Consider the following 16425-nt stretch of genomic DNA (forward strand, 5'->3'; position numbering starts at 1 on the left):
ACAGCAGACTGACCGATTGAGGAGTTTTTTAAGATTTACATGCTAAAGCTCTAGGGGAAGCTCTGCAGAGAAATATGCTAGCATAAAACAAGTGAAAAACGAAAGCGAAACTGGCGATGAAATCGCCAATCCTGCATAGTTTTCCTTTAATACACCCACAAAGGGAATTCATTTTATTGAGGTGGGGCTATTTTTTTAGATTCAATTGCCTTCTCTTAGAATGTGTTTGCATTCCCTCACAATAATTTTGCATTCTCTTACAATATAGTGCTTGCGAAGGGTCATGGAATTTCACTTTTATCAAGTTAGAGATTTATTTTTTCGAGCTTCCATTGTTTTCCTAGTGAGGGAGCATACAACTGTTGCAAACACATGAATATTACGAGTGAATGTAAAAGGAGCTGTAAAATAAATGTCCACATGAAAAGTTCCCACCATGACCCTTTGCAACTCCATACAGACTTGATTTTTTTTTTATTTGTTCGTCACATGGTATAGGTTGGAGTTGGTCTAATCTAACTTCTCAGAAATTCTGACCGTAAAATCTGAAAATACACTACCTGCGAAATGTTTTTAGATTAGGTTTAGGTCTGGATATTGTGCTAGCCAATGACACTGCAGAATACTGTGGTAGCCGTTTTGGTCCAGGGTACCTACGGTATAACACAAGTCCCTGACTGGATCCAGCAAAACAGCCCCAGACCATCATGCTTCCTCCTCCATGATTGACAGTTGATGTCACACACTGAGGAACCATCCTTTCGCATACTCTATGGCGTACAAAAATCCTGCATCAGTTTATTCATCGTAACACCTTCTACCAGTCTTCAGTCCATCGGCAGTGTTTAATGGCTCAGGCAAGCCTCTCTTACTCTGATGTTTGCTGCAACTCGACCTGTCAAACCAGCAACTTGAAGTCTTCTCTTCACTGTTGAAACTGCTACACCACTAGGCTGTACTTTAAGCTGTTGTCCTGTGAGCCGCCTATCACAAAGCTGTTGACTCTCAGAAACTTCTGATTTTGTTGTGGCAAGGGTCTACCAGACCTCTTCCTGACATAACAGAGCTCCCTCCAGTTTCTGCCTTTTTGATGGTGCGGAAAACTAGGCCTACTCATAAATTATTTTTCAGTTTTGGGTAACCTTATCCTTTTTAACGTCTGGCAGTTCAGCAATTGCATTTGCAGCATTTCAAGCAATTTATTGGACCACATCTCCTCCTTCTTGCCCACCTCATTTGATCTGCTTCAATTTGCATACCGCTCAAACCGTTCAACTGAAGATGCAATAGCCACTGCACTACATCTGAGCCTGGAACACCTGGAGAAAAGGAATGCGTGGGTCCGGATGCTGTTTGTTGATTTCAGCTCAGCGTTTAACACCATAATCCCCAGCACCTGGTTAACAAACTGGGTCCCCTGGGCATGAACACATCCCTTCAGAACTGGATTCTGGATTTCCTTACTAACAGGCCTCAGTTTGTACGAGTGGGGGCTAACTCTTCATCCACCACCTCACTGAGTACCGGCTCACCCCAGGGGTGCGTCTTGAGCCCTCTGCTCTACACTCTTATGACCCATGACTGTTGTGCCAGATTTGACACCTGTGATGTATGTCGCCTACGGGCACCCGTACAATGTCTTTATAATCACGTGACAAGCTTTCATTAAAGATCTCAGTACGTCTCAACACATGTGTTATGTTTGGTCCTTGATCTCTGGCGTTCATACTTTACATGGTGTCAGAAGTTAACCGGTGTAAGAAAAATGGCACAGTTACAGCCGCCATCTGCGCTTAGTTTTGAAGGCAACATAGCCGAAAACTGGAAGCTGTGGGAGCAGAAGTTCGACTTGTTTCTGATCGCTAGTGGAATAGCAGAAAAATCCAGCAAAGTCCAGTGTGCTACCTTCCTGCATGTCGCTGGGGAGGAAGCAGTTAAAATCTACAACACTTTCTCGTTCGAGGAGGCTGAAAAGGACAAACTGGATGTGCTGAAGAAAAAATTCAAAGACTACTGTGAACCAAGAAAAAACGTAACGTACATTCGTCACTTGTTTTTCACGAGAGCACAAGGCCCCAACGAAAGTATTGATGCATATGTTACTGACTTAAAAAACAAAGCAAAAGACTGTGAATTCCTGGATCTACATGACTCGTTGATACGAGACCGAATTGTTTGTGGCGTGCGCGAAGATCATGTGCGTGCAAGACTGCTTAGAGAAACGGGCTTAACCTTGGTAAAAGCCATTGATATCTGCCGCGCTAATGAAATGACTGTGACCCAAGTAAAAGCGCTCAATGAAGAAGTTGAGGTGAGCAAAATAAGGAGTGTCAGTCATTCCAAGACCGCAGACAGATGCAAGACGTTCGGGAATGATTACAGGGCCAGAACGAATGTGACTGGAAATGAGCAAAAAGTGAGACAATGTTTCAAGTGCGGATATGAACACAGTCCAAGCAAATGCCCGGCGTACGGTCAAACGTGCAGGGTATGCAATAAGCAGAATCATTTCGCTAAAATGTGCAGGCAAGCAAAGCAGCAAGCCAGCGGCTATAATGCAAGGAAGCTGCACGTAGTCGAAGTGGATGATGATGATGATGATGATTTCTTTGTTGGTTCTGTGGAATTGAAACGAGAAGAAAATCCGGTCAAAATAGAAACAATTGCAACTGAGACGAAAAGTGACAAAGCCAGATGGACTGAAAGGCTGAACATAAATGGCCAAAATGTTAGTTTTAAACTTGATACGGGAGCCGAGTGTAATGTTCTAGCTGAGAGAACTTTCAGATCACTCGGATGCAACACGACATTGATGAAAAAATCAGGATGCAAGTTGGTGACGTATTCTGGCCACCAGATGTCGCCACTGGGTAAAGTAACACTTACCTGCAAATACAAAGAAATTAAGCATGAGATTGATTTCCAAATTATTGATCGTGATGCACCAGCAATACTGGGCAGAGAGACATGTGAAGCATTAGGCATGATCAAAAGAGTGCATGAAATTAAATCAGAAGATGAGTTGTTGAACAAATTTGATGATCTGTTCACTGGTCTTGGCTGTCTACCAGGCCAACACCACATCCAGATAAACAAAGACATACCACCAGTCGTGCATGCACCAAGGAGAGTTCCAGTGGCCTTGAAGAGCAAAATAGTGGAGGAACTACAGCGAATGGAGAAGCTAGGTGTGATCACCAGACAGCATGAACCAACCGACTGGGTGAACAGTATGGTAACAGTGGTGAAGCCAAATAAAATAAGAATCTGCATAGACCCAAAAGACCTTAACCAAGCCATTAAGCGCGAACACTACCCACTGCTCACAGTGGAAGAGGTGGTGTCAAGCATGCCGAAAGCAAAAGTTTTTTCAGTGGTAGATGCAAACCATGGGTTTTGGCAGATACAATTAGATGAAGAGAGTTCCAAATTATGCACGTTCAACACGCCTATTGGCAGGTACAGATTTTTGCGCTTACCTTTTGGCGTATCATCAGCTTCTGAAGTGTTCCAGCGTGCTGTCGCACAAATGATTGAAGGCTTGGATGGTGTGGTCAACGTGATCGACGATCTTCTGGTCTGGGGAGAGAACGACGAGGAGCATGACAGACGGCTTGTGCAGCTGCTGAACAGAGCAAGAGAGTGGAATCTCAAGCTTAACAAAAGCAAGTGCAAGATCAGAACACCAGAAATACGGTACATAGGCCACATCCTATCAGCAGAGGGTCTCAAGCCTGATCCTGAAAAAGTGAGAGCTGTGGCGCAAATCCCTACCCCAGAGAACAAACAGGCTCTCATGAGATTCATGGGGATGATCCAGTACCTTGCCAAGTTCATTCCCAACATGGCTGAGGTCAGCGCGCCACTCCGAAAACTGCTGGAAAGTGATGTAGACTGGCACTGGGAAGATGGTCAGGTGAGAAGTTTTGAAAAACTCAAGTCATTACTGACACATGCACCAACATTGAAATTTTATGATGTACAAAAACCTGTGACACTCTCTGTAGACGCCAGTTCTGAAGGCATTGGAGCAGTTTTAATACAGGAAGGAAAACCTGTTGCCTATGGATCGCGTGCACTGTCCGATGCACAGCGCCGTTATGCACAGATAGAAAAAGAGCTGTTAGCCATTGTCTATGGATGTGAAAAATTCCATCAGTATGTATATGGCAAAGACATTCTGGTTGAGAGTGATCACAAGCCCCTGGAGGCTATTTTCAAAAAGGCTCTGTACCAAGCTCCATCAAGGCTGCAGAGGATGCTGCTTAGACTGCAGAGATACAGCCTTAACATAGTGTACAAGCCAGGCAAAGAAATGCACATCGCCGACGCCCTGAGCCGTGCATTCCTGAATGAGCAGACTGAGGACTTGCTTGGAGAGGAACTGGAAGTCAACTGGGTCACTCAACAGCTACCAGTGTCTGAGGAGAAGCTGAACATGTTCCGAGAGGCAACTGCTGCTGATCCCGAAATGCAACTGCTGCACAAAGTAGCAATGAATGGCTGGCCCAAAGACATAAATGCAGTTCCCAAAGACATTCAAGCGTACTGGACATACAGAGAAGAGATCAGCTGTTCATCAGGACTGCTGTTTAAAGCTGCAAAGCTCATCGTGCCGAACCAGCTGCGTGGAGAGATGCTGAGCAAGATCCATGAATCACATCTTGGAGTGGTCAAGTGCAAGGAGAGAGCGAGGGATGTGCTATACTGGCCAGGTATGTCAAAGCAAATTGAAAACCTTGTGCTTAAGTGTACTGTGTGCGATAAAAACAGAAATAGCAACCCCAAAGAACCTCTCATTCCACATGAACTGCCAGATAGACCATGGTCCAAAGTAGGAACTGATTTATTCCACTTTAATGGTAAAGAATACTTGCTCTGCATAGACTATTATTCAAAATTTCCTGAGATTGTAAAACTGACAGACACAACTGTCCGAGGTGTCATTACAGGAATGAAGTCCATATTTTCCAGGCATGGAATCCCAGACCGTCTGGTCTCTGACAACGGCCCGCAGTATTCCTGTGCAGAGTTCAGACGTTTCGCTGGAGACTGGGACTTCAGACACCTTACTTCAAGTCCTGGGCATGCACAGTCCAACGGGCAGGCTGAGCAAACGGTGCAAACCGTCAAAAACCTCCTCAGGAAAGCACAAGATGGGAATGGAGATCCCTACATCGCGCTGCTGGAATACCGCAACACTCCACTAGAGGGCGTCGGGTACTCTCCAGCACAACTCCTAATGGGCCGGCGCTTGAAGTCAAAACTGCCTACAACAACAGCTCTGCTGACTCCTGAAAGTAGCATCCAGGTCAGTGACAAGCTGAAAGAAAAACAACTGAAACAGAAAAGCTACTACGACAGACAGACAAGGTGTCTTCCTGATCTACACAAAGGAGAAAGCGTGAGAGTCCAGCGAAAGGATGGATGGCAGCCTGCTGTTGTCCTTCACAAACATGAGCAACCAAGGTCATTCGTTGTTCAGACTCCAGATGGCAGCACCTATAGGAGAAACAGAAAACATCTACGAAAGACCAGAGAAACAGAGGGTGCAACGCCGATGGCCGATGCAGACATTGACATCAAGCCTGAGGTGAGTCACTCCAACACACAGGTGAAAACTGAAGATGAGGAAACAGCTGACTCCAAACCGCAGCTGGAAGGTGACTACTTCACACGGTCTGGCAGACAAGTAAAGGTACCAGACAGATACAAACCTTAACTGACCTCATTTGCACACATGCACACACAAACAATGTCTCAGAATGCACATATTCTTGCACACAGCACTTATTCCAAGGCTCCTGTGGATTACTAAAAGAAGAGAAGGAAAGAAAGACTTTTAATGGGACTCAAAAAAATAAAAAAAAAATAAAAAAAAAAAATAAAAAAAAAATATTTTAATGAATTTTTCTTTACATTCTGAAGAGAAAAAAAATGCAATGCAATTTGACTACTATTTGTAATGAAATGGGTTTACTGTTTATTGTTTTATATACAGATAATGTGCGGTTTACAGTCATGTTTTCATGTGTTTTTTAAACTTAAAGAAGGGGGATGTGATGTATGTCGCCTACGGGCACCCGTACAATGTCTTTATAATCACGTGACAAGCTTTCATTAAAGATCTCAGTACGTCTCAACACATGTGTTATGTTTGGTCCTTGATCTCTGGCGTTCATACTTTACAACACCAATCACATTATTAAGTATGCTGATGACACAACGGTGGTGGGTCTCATTCAGGGCAGTGATGAGGGCAATTACAGGGAGGAGGTGAAGCTCTTCACGGAATGGTGCCATAACAACCTGCTCCTGAATGTGGAGAAAACCAAAGAGCTGGTGATCGACTTCAGGAGAATCAGCCTACTCATACACCAATCCATAACAGTGCTGCAGTGGAGACTGTGGAGCACATGACGTTTCTAGGAGTTCATACAGTATGTCTGACTGTCTGACTTGGTCCCTGCACACCTCCTCACTTGTCAAAAAAGCCAACCAACGCCTACACTTCCTAAGGAGACTGAAAAAGGCTCATTTTAACCCAACAGTTCTCACCACCTTCTACAGGGGAACCATTGAGAGTGTGCTAACAAGCAACATCTCTCTGGCATGAGAGCAGCAGCACCTTGGAGAAAAAAGGGCCCTGAGGAGGGTGGTGAGGTCAGCTGAGAGGACCATCGGAGTAACGCTGCCACCTGTTGAAAACCTGGCCAAGCAAAGCTGCCTTTCAAGGGCAAATAAAATCACCAGGACTCCACACACCCCTACCATAGCTTGTTCTCCTGCCCTCAGGAAGGCGGTAGCCTAGGGCAGTGTTTTTCAACCTTTTTGAGCCAAGGCACACTTTTTTCATTGAAAAAATCCTGAGGCACACCACCAGCCGAAAATGTTAAATAAAATGAAATTTTATCGAAAATGAAATTAAATAAAACTCTGTAGCCCGTATTAACGATATCAAGTCATTCTTGTCAAAATGTCTTGAATAGGAATCAAATGAACACAAAGAAAATTCTTTCTATTCACTCTTTTTTAGACCAATTAGGTGAAATTGGATAATTTCCCACGGCACACCTAACAATGTGTCACGGCACACTAGTGTGCCGCGGCACAGTGGTTGAAAAACACTGGCCTAGGGTGTAGGTCTGCACGGTTTTTTCACAACTGCAATTAGACTGTTGAACAGCACCACACTGTAAACTGTGAATGGATGTGGGTGTACAGTAGGCCTATGTGTATGTGTATGGATGGATGGATGGATATGTGTATGTGTGCCTATGTATATGGACATGTGAGTATGTGTGGGTCATCAATATCTCTCATCCTAAATTGCTAGCTATCTTATTTATAATATAGGCCTATATATTTTTACAACATCATAGATTATTTATTTATTTTAAAACTTTTATTCTTCTAGCTGCTGATGGTGTTTTATGGTTGTTTTTATGGTGGTCCTATGCAACGCAATTTCGTTCCAACTGCACTTCTTGAGTGGTTCTTTGGAATATAACACTAACTATAACACGTTTTACCAGTAGGCTAGTGTATTTCCCATGATTCAATACACTTATTAAAACAAAGCTGAGATGAAAACAATCCCATGCTGTCTTAACTTTCATGTTCCTTTTCTTAGTTTGTTTTGCCATGGAAACCGTATTTATCAAAGATCATAGAGCGCTCCGCTCTAGAATCTTTGGTATTTATCTATGTGCGCATTATCGATTGGTTGTGGAGAATTCGACCGGTCCTAGAATAATTCCGTGCTGAAACTAATACTCAATAGCAATAAGGTAATCTACATTGTAGGCTATACTGGTTGGTTGTACATCGAATTTTAAAATAAACAGGGCTTAAATGTAATGCATTTTAATATTAGGGAAACACATTTCCTCTATTTCCAATGTTTTGTGGTTATGATCGGAACTATTGAACGAGTGTATTTCACTTCCAATGAAGTCGGAAGAAGTACATTCAAACACAACTTCTTAAATATGGCGGCGGGTAGCAGCAAAATAACGCCCATTTACATCTACAGTACAAGAATCATCAACAGAATGGGCTGTCGGTGTTTTTTTAGGGCGTTCTGTCTGTTTTGGTTGCTTCAGTTTCCAACAGTCCACTCAGATATTACAGACGGTAATGCTGAACACCTCAAACGGGAACATTCACTCGTGAAACCTTATCAGGGTAAGTATCAGCTAGCTTGTTGGCGAACCCATGAAACACACCATTGCTAACGTTAGGCATTTTGACAGCTAGCCATCCATTGACACTAGGTCACCTGATTAAAAGTAAAACAAATATCTAACTGTTAGATGATTTAGCTGATAGCTGTGACTCGATATCAGTATTCGATTTCAGTTAGTCGATCTGACATGAATATCCTCCAGAAGCTAGCTAACGTCAGTAAACATGATCCTTAAGTTGCTGAAGAAGTTTAAAAGGAAGACACTATTAAAGATTTATACAAATAATGTATTTTTGCTGACAGAGCACGAAACTGTTTCTCAATTCTGTAGTTTGTATGGAGTAAATGTTGTACCAAAGATACTTAAATACCCAAGATGAAGCAGCTCAGGTTTTTACAATGGGATGGAATTGTACACACTTCCTGTCTCCTAAATATGCGTGTCATAATGCTTCGACAGAACATTCCATTTGTTTAAATGGGCTACTTGATGCCCTTGTGGCACAGAAAAGGTTATTGTATGGTTATGCTACATCATAATATATAGGCCTATATGCTACAGAGATACATTATATCCACCATTGTATTCAATAGAAAGAGCCTGTTAACATGGTATAGCATATAATTTATAAGGTTGAGGAGAACACATACATTTAAAAAAAAAAAAAAATGTAACCCTTAAAAACTAAACAAATACCAATTAATCAAGATTAATCTAATTTTCCTCCAATATCTGTTGTAAATACAGAACAACCTAGAGTGTATTTGAGACTCACAATGTTGTCATCTACTCAGTGAAAAAAAAAACAATCAATTCATCACCTTTGTTTCAGAAGTTATAATCAATTTACTCATAACTGAAGTTGCAGTAACAACTACATTTTTTAAAGGGTAGAATGTTTTCATTCCCCGATTTGACATTTGCCCCAAAAATACAGATAATGGTCCTGTAACAAAAAATAAGCAAGATACAACACTAAATATGGGGGCTAAATCAAATGTGTGGAAGAAAGGCAAAAGCTGATGTACAGAATAGCTGATGGTGACTGCTTCTCTGTGTGCTACATTCTACTATGAAAACAAGAACAAAGACACTGGCACAGTTGTTAGGTTTGCAAAAGGAAAACAATGTTTTTCATTTTATTTAGAAATGTCTCAAACAACTTCATATTTGCTGTCGGTTGCAGTCGGTTGCTTCCACCCAGTTGCACGTACTTGTCTCCAGCCATCTGGAGAAAAAAAAAAGTCTGAGAGTGAATAGGTTGTTTAGCTTTATTATACATCACTTCCACATACTCTTAATCGCAACCAACCATAACTCTTTTCACTAAGTATTGTAGGCTACTTGGAGGACTCACAGCTTGGAGAGGTAATATCAGCTCTCACTACCCTTGACTAAACTTCAGGTTTCAAGCAAACATTGATTCATGAACATGTAATATAAGTAAGGAGATATGAACACATCTAAACAGCATACACACACATAAATACGTGGATTTTACTGCAGTTGAGTAAAGACACTTGGAAAGAATTGTGTCAAGGAGTGGACTAGGCTAAATGTAGTCTGGCTAAGATATACCACCTCCAGACAAATAGCCGAATTCCCACCCAGCACCCTTCCACTGTCCCCATCATCCAAGAAGGCAATCTGACTGCCTCAAAGCTAAACAATACTTAAACACATTTATCACGTATCACGAATCGTGCATTCATGAAAACAGAAGTCAATAAATAAATTCATTAAGTTAGGCTACACCATCAGTGATCAAGACTGAGTCTTCAGGTAATATGTTGTTGTCAGCCAAGCTAACTTAGCTGCAAACAAACAACAGTATATTGTGCTACATCTTCCAACGGAATAACAGGTTTACTTCACAATAAAATACCTTTTACTTGTACTTGACATAAAGTTGGGTCATTCCGTGTCAAATCACCCAGTGCCGGAAAGTGACCCTCTCCGAAAAAATCTGAAATAAATCACAGGTGTTTGTAGACTAAACCTATGCACAAATCTGAAATAGTATACCTGGATCACTAATGGTTTAAAATCTACAGCCCTTTGAAGCTACAAGTCATTTTAAGCATTATGGTGAACGATCCTTTTTGGTCAACTTGCAACATTATTGACTCTTTTGGTATTTCACACACATCAGTGAAACTATGTGAATGGAAGCAGATTTTCCTGTTGAATTAAGAAATCTAATCAGATGAGACGTGTCTTGTTTAATTTCTCCTCTGCAATGCTCTGAAAATGGCTATAAATTCATTATGTGAAAAGACATCACTTTTGAAGGCTTCTCATTCGAAAGGTATGTGCCACAAATTTAATCAGGTTTTTTTCCCACTCATATATGGACTATAAGGTCATGTCCATGCATCAACTTTGGTTGTAATCGTTGTCATATTGTCAGAGCATTTTGTTTTAATTGGGCTTGATTTTGAGGCTTGATATTTTTTAGATGTTTACCATATATCATTCTGTATGCGGATCATCTGTTTAAAATTTGGGCTTGTTGCTGAGTTTCTTTGTTTGAGATATGATTTTTGGAAAATATTCTCTATAAATCCACTGAACTTGCATTGGATCTGCAGTACCACTTTGCACCACATGGGGTGCTCTTTTAATACAATGGAAGTCAATGGAAGAGTAAGAGAGTCACTTGTTTGCTGCACATATCCAATCTAAACACACATTTTATGGTTCATAGTTGAATTTCTCCAAGTAATTATTGCAACATGAACAACATACTACTCATAAATAAATCTTATTTAGAGAAAATAAGCGGATCAAGCAAATTATACACACATAAGACTGACATCATACATGCAGCAAGAGGATTTAGCATAATTGCTATCTTTGGCAGTTCCCACTGATATAGATAAAGAATGATGGGGCGGCAATGATGGTTTTGAAAATCAAGCCCAATTTAAACAAAATGCTCTGACAATACGACAACGATTACAACCAAAGTTGATGCATGGACATGGCCTTATAGTCCATATATGAGTGGGAAAAAAACCTGAAATGAAATTTGTAGCACATACTTTACGAATGAGAAACCTTCAAAAGTGATGATGTCTTTTCACATAATGAATTTATAGCCATTTTCAGAGCTTTGCAGAGGGGAAATTACACAAGATACCTCTGATCTGATTAGATTTTTTAATTCAACAGGAAAATATGCTTCCATTCACATAGTTTCACTGATGTGTGTGAAATACCAAAAGAACCAATAACGTCGCAAGTTGACCAAAAAGGATTGTTAACCAGAATGCTTAAAATGACTTGAAGCTTCAAAGGACTGTAGTTTTTAAACAATTAGTGATCCAGATATACTATTTAAGATTTATGCATAGGTTTAGTCTACAAACACCTGTGATTTATTTCAGATTTTTTTGGAGAGGGTCACTTTCCAAATGTAGCTGAAATTGGGTGATTTGACACGGAATGACCCAGTTAGGAGTCATGAAGCACGGGGGTGAATTTTATTTAGTTCCTCCAACATTTATTTACGTGACAAACATCGTTCAAAATAGAAGAAATCTTCTAAGTGCCCGTCCTAGTAGGTCTCTAATCTTGGTTGACATATTAATCCACCAAAAATTACTGAAATTAATGACTTTACTAAAGATTACGGTGTGCTAAATTACCAGCTTTCATGATCAGCTGTGTTTGTTATGGCCATACACACACACGATGTAGGCTAATTACAGGCTGTGATAATGTGTCCGTGCAGATGGAGTGACTCAGGTCGGAATGCAAAGTAGAAGAAAAACTTCCTTTTTTTATTAAGCTACCGGTAGGTTTAAGACATGAGACATAAACAAAAGAAAAACACTGATCAAACGAAAAACAAAACATGGGATAATGCCCACTAAAGCTAGGCCCTTCACGTACCCATACAATGACCGAAACAATGCATCCTCTCACGGCAGAGGCCCATCTCTCGAATGAAGCGCCCAATACTGTTATCCTATTGGCGCGGACCAAACACAGCAAACAATCAATTAGCGCAAGCACATATCCTCATAGGCTAGATACTATGCAAGCGCAATACATTACTTGACAACATTCATGTCTAATCAGAACTACTTCGCTACAGTCCCCCAAAATAACAAATAAAACAAATCAACTGAAACACCCCTGTCTCTATGAGCGCTTCCCTTATGGGAGCGCGCCCCGTCCCTTTAAATGGGTCTCACCTCCGACACTCTTGTTGCACCCCGGAAGACAGGTAGACATCAGGTAAGGTGAACAACACACAATACAAAGACAAACATTGACACAGTTGCAACGGTTTCATTTCAGATGACAATTGTGCGCACACGAAACCCGCCACAACTACCCCGACATTATGCCTTGCATCAGCCGCTAATAGCCATGTTTAGCGCACGGCCTAACCACTATTCCTTCGCATCATACAACGACACAATACATAATTATTCCATACTTTTCAACATATGCATTTCATTTCTTTATCTCCCGTATGTGTGTACTGTATGTAATGTCCGTTCAAGCGCAAACTCCATTCCCATTGTTCTTACTGGCGGGAATGCGCCAGCTTGCGTGACAGAAGCGGTGCCCTCTGTCACACAGGCAAAAATAACTTTTACAAATGATGTTGGTGTAGGCTAATATGGATAGCAAGTAATAGTAAGTAATAATAACGTAAAAATACTTTTTTACCTTAGTTGATCCAGCAGGTTCTCCTTAAGACATGAAGATGTCCCCCCTTTCTCTTTCAGCTGAAGCAAACGTTAGCCTACGTCAACTCTTTATTTTTCTTTCACGTAGTTAAAGAAATTCGTACCATACATTCCTTAACCGATTATATCTAAGCTTATACGTAAAGCTTATGGTGTGGCGTTTATGAGGCAGTTCTGATCAACAAAATCGGATGAAGTATGGCGGAGAAATTAGACTGAACGTCATGGGTGCTGGGGTACAGAAATTAGAATGGGCCGCCGTGCAAGGGCGAACCTGCATCTGATAGCGTGCCTGTGGATTACAGAAACAGCCAGACAAGTGACAAACAAAGTCGTTTTTCTCCTTAATTGCTTATTTAAAAAAATACCTAAACGGTGTCAGAATGTGAAAAACATATGTGATTTACAGAAAATGCATTAACATTATCAATATCAAACTATTTAAATTAGGGCTGGGGCAAAATCCAAGAAAAAAAAGATTTCTTCCATAGGGTTACATTGTAAAGAATCTCCCCCTAGTCTCTTAAAAAGGCGTGGCACGTTCGAACCCTACGTCATAGGGGAACAGGAAGAAGCCTCCTGTGAATCGTCTCGCTTTTTCAACCGTCTCTGGTTGTACGGTGTGGATGACGTTGCCTTGCATAGTTTATTGCCATCATGACAGTGTCGTTGCCAAAGTCAATATTTACGAATATATTATGGGGTGAATAGGGTAAAAATTTAAACTAATAGATATTCCCACAGAAATTCCTTAGATGATTACTCACTGTAACATAATACTTTTTTGTATTGCAAGTTTTCTGAAATACTTTATACATTTATGTAGATGAACCATTATCAAATGAAATATGCACGAATTTGCATACATTTATAGCCTTGGGCTTGGGGGGCTAAGTGCACCTCTATCAACCAAACAAACTTTTGGTGAAAGGTCTGGCTGTGCTGAATATAAAAATGAATGTTATGGGACAATTTTTGGTTACACTAACCTTACATGGGTGTACATTGAGAATCAATGCATTACAATACAATGCAAATACTATAGAGAGATTCATTGTCAAATGTTGTGGAAGAAGGTGAGACTTGTCTCAGCACATGTTAAATCCTATCTACAGGGTGTAAGATCCTAGAAAATATATACTGTAGGTTAGGCTCAGCCTAGGCTGTTTCTTACTGTATTTGCCCATAAGGTACAGGCCAAACTTTTGATAATTAGGCTATTGCGTACATTTAAGTGTATGATGCCTCATTTACATATTTGTACATGATATTTAAAAACAACTTGCAATACAACAAAGTATTGCCTTAATGTAAATAATCATCTGAGGATTTTTTGTGGAGATATCTTGTTAACCTTTTTACCCTATTCACCCCATAATAAATTCGTCCATAGACTTATAATGGGGCATAAAAAGGGTAATAACACACAAACAGCAGCTTATTGACCGGGTTGTCCACCCAGGTTGTGATCCTGGGACATCCTAGATTTTATTTTTGCATGACAACCTTTTACAGCAGCCCATGTCTGTAAAATCCCCTTTGCCCCCTGGGTAACTAGCAGAAAGTTAAGAGCTAGGGATGTTTACTTTTCCTGTTGAAATAATAAAGTAGGAAGTTACGAACGTGGATTTATGTGATGAGCTTGTCTGAAAGAAATGTTAAGTAAGGCAATATCTCGGTCCGTAACAGTAGCAGTAGATATCACGTCCCTCGCCTCATCGGATACCTGAGTGCAGAGTCTGATACTGCTGAAGTAGATTTGGTGGGTGTCACATGAGTCTTTGTAATTGGGTTGCACAGGAGTTGGGACGAGCCCATCCAGTCAGTGGGACTTCTCGGGAAGCACCTTGGTGACCAGTCAGTATGTTCGCCTTACTCCCGATGAGCGTAGCAAGGAGGGTTCCATCTGGAACACAGTGGTAAGGTTATGTTTATCTTTGAATGTCCTTTTACATTTCTCTGAAATGCCATACTTATTTAGGCTCACTGTACTAACATCAACAACTCACACATTTTGTACATAGCCCTGCTTCCTGAAGGATTGGGAGATGCATGTGCATTTCAAAGTCCACGGGTCGGGGAAGAAGAACCTTCATGGAGATGGCATTGCTATTTGGTATACCAAGGAGAGACTGCACCCTGGTAATCTTTGCAGTCACGTAATTTATACTTTGCACATTCAACACATGTTTTGATGTACAACTAGTGCTTTGTCTTCGCTTGCATGCGTTACATTTTGTTTGGATGCTGAAGTCCGCCATGCTGTTCAGGATTTATCTTTCTTTTATGTTTTACTTATGTTTACTCCCTTCCCCTTAACTCTGTATTTAGGGCCCATCTTTGGAAATCAGGATCATTTTGTCGGCTTGGCTATTTTTGTGGATACCTTCCGCAATGACCTCCACGGCATGGATGTAAGTCTGTGCATGTGTGTGTGTGTCTGTATGTGTGTGGACTCACTGAAGACTCTCTTTCTGCAGGGCCTGTGTACGGCAGTATAGCCAACTTCCATGGGTTGGCCATAGTTATAGATACCTACCCTAATGATGAGACTTCTGACGTGAGTCGATGAACAAATCCATGTTTATGATCACCGCCATCATTTGTTATGTCTGTTGCATTCATTTTGGGACACTTTTTTATTAGTAGTATTATCAACATTTTCGTGTTGACATGTTTAGCTTCAGATCCATTTGGCTTATAATTTATTAATTTGGCTTTTTTTTTGCTTCATACACGTGTGCTTCACATCATAATAAACTTTGATAATCAAGGTTAATTTCTATTTTGATGGAAGCCCAAGTTACACCAAAGGCATAAATATAAACGTTGTGGCCTTTATATTAAGATTTAGATACATTACAACCTCAGTTGGAGATGTATTTGCACTGCTTATGCTCGATTGGCAAAGGGCTCCATATGGTTCTGCTTCTCCTTTGTCTAGAGGTACTGTGGATATTCTTCACACATTCTCACATAGCCTACATTGTTTGGTGGAGATGTGAATCATTTTGAGTGGCTTGCTTACAGTCTGCTTCTGTGATGGGGCCATGTAGAGTATGTGCATTGTGTAGTGCCGTTCTGCTTTGTGTTCCATTTGCAGTGTTTTTTGGTTCCATTTGCTGAACTGAAGTGGGAGTGGGAGCAATTGTGATTGTGTGAGATGCTGGGTCCTGGCCAAATTACATTTTATTTTAGACACATCACTCAAGGTTGCAGTTACAGTGGGGAGAAAATGTATTTGATACCATGCTAAATTTGCCTAAAAAGAGGAATATAAAATCATCATTTGACAATTGATCTTAATAAAAAAAATGAGTAAAAATAAAACCGCGAAGTACTCCAATTTTCTTTGTGATTGAAGAATGTATCGTAAATAAATAAATGTTCCCCCTATGTAACCCTATGGGAATTTAATTGAGCTCAATGAGCATCAAACAGGCTAATGGGCCTACTGGAAAAGCACCAATCTCTAGCTATGATGAAGGGTATGTGATGATGTGGGGCTATTTTAATTCCAAAGGCCAAGG

General features: G+C 40.8%; 2 protein-coding genes across 3 annotated transcripts in view; both read left to right on the forward strand.

Moving 5' to 3' along the window:
* The first annotated feature begins 1765 nt into the window (after positions 1-1765).
* On the forward strand, positions 1766-6420 carry LOC134096169 (uncharacterized). Its single transcript, XM_062549920.1, has 3 exons — positions 1766-4715; positions 4953-5698; positions 6247-6420. Exons 1-3 carry the CDS (start codon positions 1766-1768, stop codon positions 6418-6420), a joined length of 3870 nt encoding a protein of 1289 aa, XP_062405904.1.
* A 1576-nt stretch (positions 6421-7996) lies between these two features.
* lman2 (lectin, mannose-binding 2) overlaps positions 7997-16425 on the forward strand; it is a 57992-nt gene continuing 49563 nt past the window's right edge. Inside the window, exons 1-4 of one of the 2 annotated variants that reach the window (XM_062548814.1) lie at positions 7997-8187; positions 14696-14814; positions 14920-15037; positions 15227-15309. In XM_062548814.1, the coding sequence (XP_062404798.1) occupies positions 8055-8187; positions 14696-14814; positions 14920-15037; positions 15227-15309 (453 nt within the window). In that variant the 5' untranslated portion in view covers positions 7997-8054. Of the gene's footprint in view, positions 8188-14695; positions 14815-14919; positions 15038-15226; positions 15310-15375; positions 15456-16425 lie in introns of both variants that reach the window. The other variant, XM_062548815.1, reaches the window with a different exon arrangement.

Source organism: Sardina pilchardus, chromosome 11, assembly GCF_963854185.1.
Source record: "Sardina pilchardus chromosome 11, fSarPil1.1, whole genome shotgun sequence".
Lineage (NCBI taxonomy): Eukaryota > Metazoa > Chordata > Actinopteri > Clupeiformes > Clupeidae > Sardina > Sardina pilchardus.